The sequence below is a fragment of the Necator americanus genome, chromosome IV (genome assembly GCF_031761385.1).
Source record: "Necator americanus strain Aroian chromosome IV, whole genome shotgun sequence".
Lineage (NCBI taxonomy): Eukaryota > Metazoa > Nematoda > Chromadorea > Rhabditida > Ancylostomatidae > Necator > Necator americanus.
This window is the reverse complement of record NC_087374.1, coordinates 26,114,005-26,116,579: the sequence shown is the minus strand read 5'-3', so window position 1 is coordinate 26,116,579 and position 2,575 is coordinate 26,114,005. Positions and strand designations below refer to the sequence as shown.

Genomic DNA, 2,575 nt, shown 5'->3' with positions numbered 1-2,575 from the left:
ATGGGAATCACGAAGATGCTCTACTCTAACCTTCTCCGTTTGTCAACTCCTCCATCAACCCACATTATTTTTATTGTTGAAGTCTCACCGCGGATTCTCCCTTCGGAAGTACCTGTCGCTATCAGGAGAATGAAACCTGACACCGCCCCCAGACCTGATTTTATATCACGGATGAGCACGGAGATCTTGGTCCGCCATTTGGTTGGTAGTTTCCTTGACGAGTGCAAATGCTGTCCAAAGGTTAAGACATACTTGTTGGGCGAATACGGAATTCACTCCTCTTCTCGTCGTGAGATGGAAAATGTCACGAAGTGTTTTTACTTCAATCTTTCCCGTTTTTCCCTAGTCGCGGACCAAAAGCGACCTTGTGCTTGCCCAGAGACGCAGGTGGATTCAGGGCATGGACTCCCTGTTTCTGCTGAGCCAGGACTGACTCATGACATCCTTGTATCCCGCACGTCAGTCCGGCCAAAAGCCCGCAATCAAGTGACTGGGAGGTGCAAGGGAAGCGGTTTGGAGTCGCCTCCAACAAATAAGCTGCACATGTCCACTCCGGGAGAACGGAAGTTCTCCCAAAAGCTCATGGGACTAGAGGCTTGCAACCTGCCCATAGGTTTTAAATTTTTATGCAAAACACAGTAATAGAAGAGAGTCTCCTGATTCTGGAGGAAAGCCTGGTACGGTAGGGCCAGGTAGGACGGGGTTGCAGGAGTCATATAGGCTACCGAAACGGAAAAGGACTTGGATGGCGACCTGTACTTATAACGCACGTACGCTTGCATCGGAAGCGGTCATCGAAGATCTGATGATGGAAGCCAAGAAGATCAAGTACGACGTCTCGGACTGACCGAGACGAGACGACGTCACCCTCTCAACTCAAGACCTAGCATCAGCCAAGCGGAACGAATGCTGACCGAGTTTGACAAAACATATGGATGCATTGGTCTTCAGCTGAATCTACAAAAGACGATGTTCATGCGGAACGGATGGATCTCGGATGCCCTGTTCACGCTCAACGAAAGCTGGAATGGGACGAAATGGGAGCGACGGTTGATGGTTGGCAGCTACACCATTTACGCTTTGTTGTTGACATCGTCCCGATAACGTCTAGCATCATTCAAGCAGAATGAACGATTTAACGAATGCTGGCCGAATTTGACTAAACACGTGATTGAATCGGTCTTCAGCCGAATCTCCAAGTGAGATGGGTCTCGGATGTCCCATTCAAGTTCAATGGAACGAACATGTCCGAATGCACCAGCTATGTTTCTTCACCAGCCTCTTCAACACCACCGTACTTCTTGCTTTGACCTATGCTTCGGAAACCTGGGCATTTCGCAAGCGGAAAGAAAACGCGGTGAGCGTCATTGAACGCGCAATTGAGGGAGTGATGCTAGGAGTATCCCGTTTCACGCAAGTGAGGGACGGGATTCGAAGTTCTCTCCTACGTCAGCGATCGAAGTTTAGAGACGCCGCCGCGTTTGTCAAGGAAAGTAAAATAAGGTGGGCCGGACACGTGATGCGCTTTAATGACAACCGTTGGACCAGAGCCGAGAGCGACTGGGTTCCCCGCGATATTATGCGCACTACAGGAAGACCGCCGACCCAATGGTCAAATTTCTTCACGAAGTCTTTCAAAGAAAAGTATGATGCTCTTCGTGTCCTACACGAAAGGAGGAACCACTGGGCTACTTTGGCACGCGATCGGGACAAATGCAAGAATTAGTGGCGCTCGCTCGACCAGTTCGAAGATCAACGGGAGTCAAGGTGATCAAGGTGATCATGGAACACGCTCAGCAAGGATGTCAGAAGATAGTTTCGAAGTTATTCTCAATCACCTCTCTCATAGATTAGAACGGTTTAATAGGTCCTCCACCACTGGCTTGGGACCCTCTCTTTCTGCTAGGTTTCATTCTCCCTATAGCGACAGGTACTTATGAAGGGAGAACCCGCGGCGAGACTTTAATAATACAAATAATGTGGGTTGATGCAGGAGTTGACAAACGGAGAAGGTTAGAGTAGAGCATCTTCGTGATTCCCATATCACGACGAAAACAGGTGCAAATCCCGTCTTCGCTGAGCAAGGTTGTTAGCGGAACATGATATTCGCGGAAGTCGCTTCGGTACTTCTTTAGAATTGTCCTTCTCGGTGCTGATTCTAGAGTCTTTTTTTTTTGCCCGTGGTTCAAACTATCCTCCTGCAAGATCTTGCTACTAATCGCGTATCAATGTGCAATGTACTCGGATCCACCCTCAAAACCCTCCTTGTTTCCAACAATTTGTTTCCAACGTATTTTTGCACAAAGGAGACAGTGATTCGAATCACTACAAAAGGATAGTCCTACCGAGACGTCAAGTAGACAGTACCTCCAGTAGGTGAGAATTTGGTCGACGAGTCCTTCCACTGAGCGGTTCCCGCGCCCACCGATGGTGATCTTTATTCATGAAAAGAAAATCCCCATCAAAGATGCCAGCTGCAGACAATATGCCGGACCCGTCACAGCCCATTTTATAGCTTTCTGGCGTCGAGGCAGGCACTGACACACACACACACACACACACACACACACACACA

The 2,575-nt window shown here is 48.7% G+C and overlaps 1 protein-coding gene across 1 annotated transcript; it reads left to right on the top strand.

Annotated features, from left to right (window-relative positions):
- Positions 1 to 1,726, top strand: RB195_002725 (uncharacterized protein; the record flags this gene model as incomplete). The annotated part of the gene is made up of 3 exons (XM_064200116.1): positions 1 to 613; positions 952 to 1,056; positions 1,188 to 1,726. 3 exons carry the CDS (start codon positions 1 to 3, stop codon positions 1,724 to 1,726), a joined length of 1,257 nt encoding a protein of 418 aa, XP_064055997.1.
- Between the last annotated feature and the right edge of the window lie 849 nt (positions 1,727 to 2,575).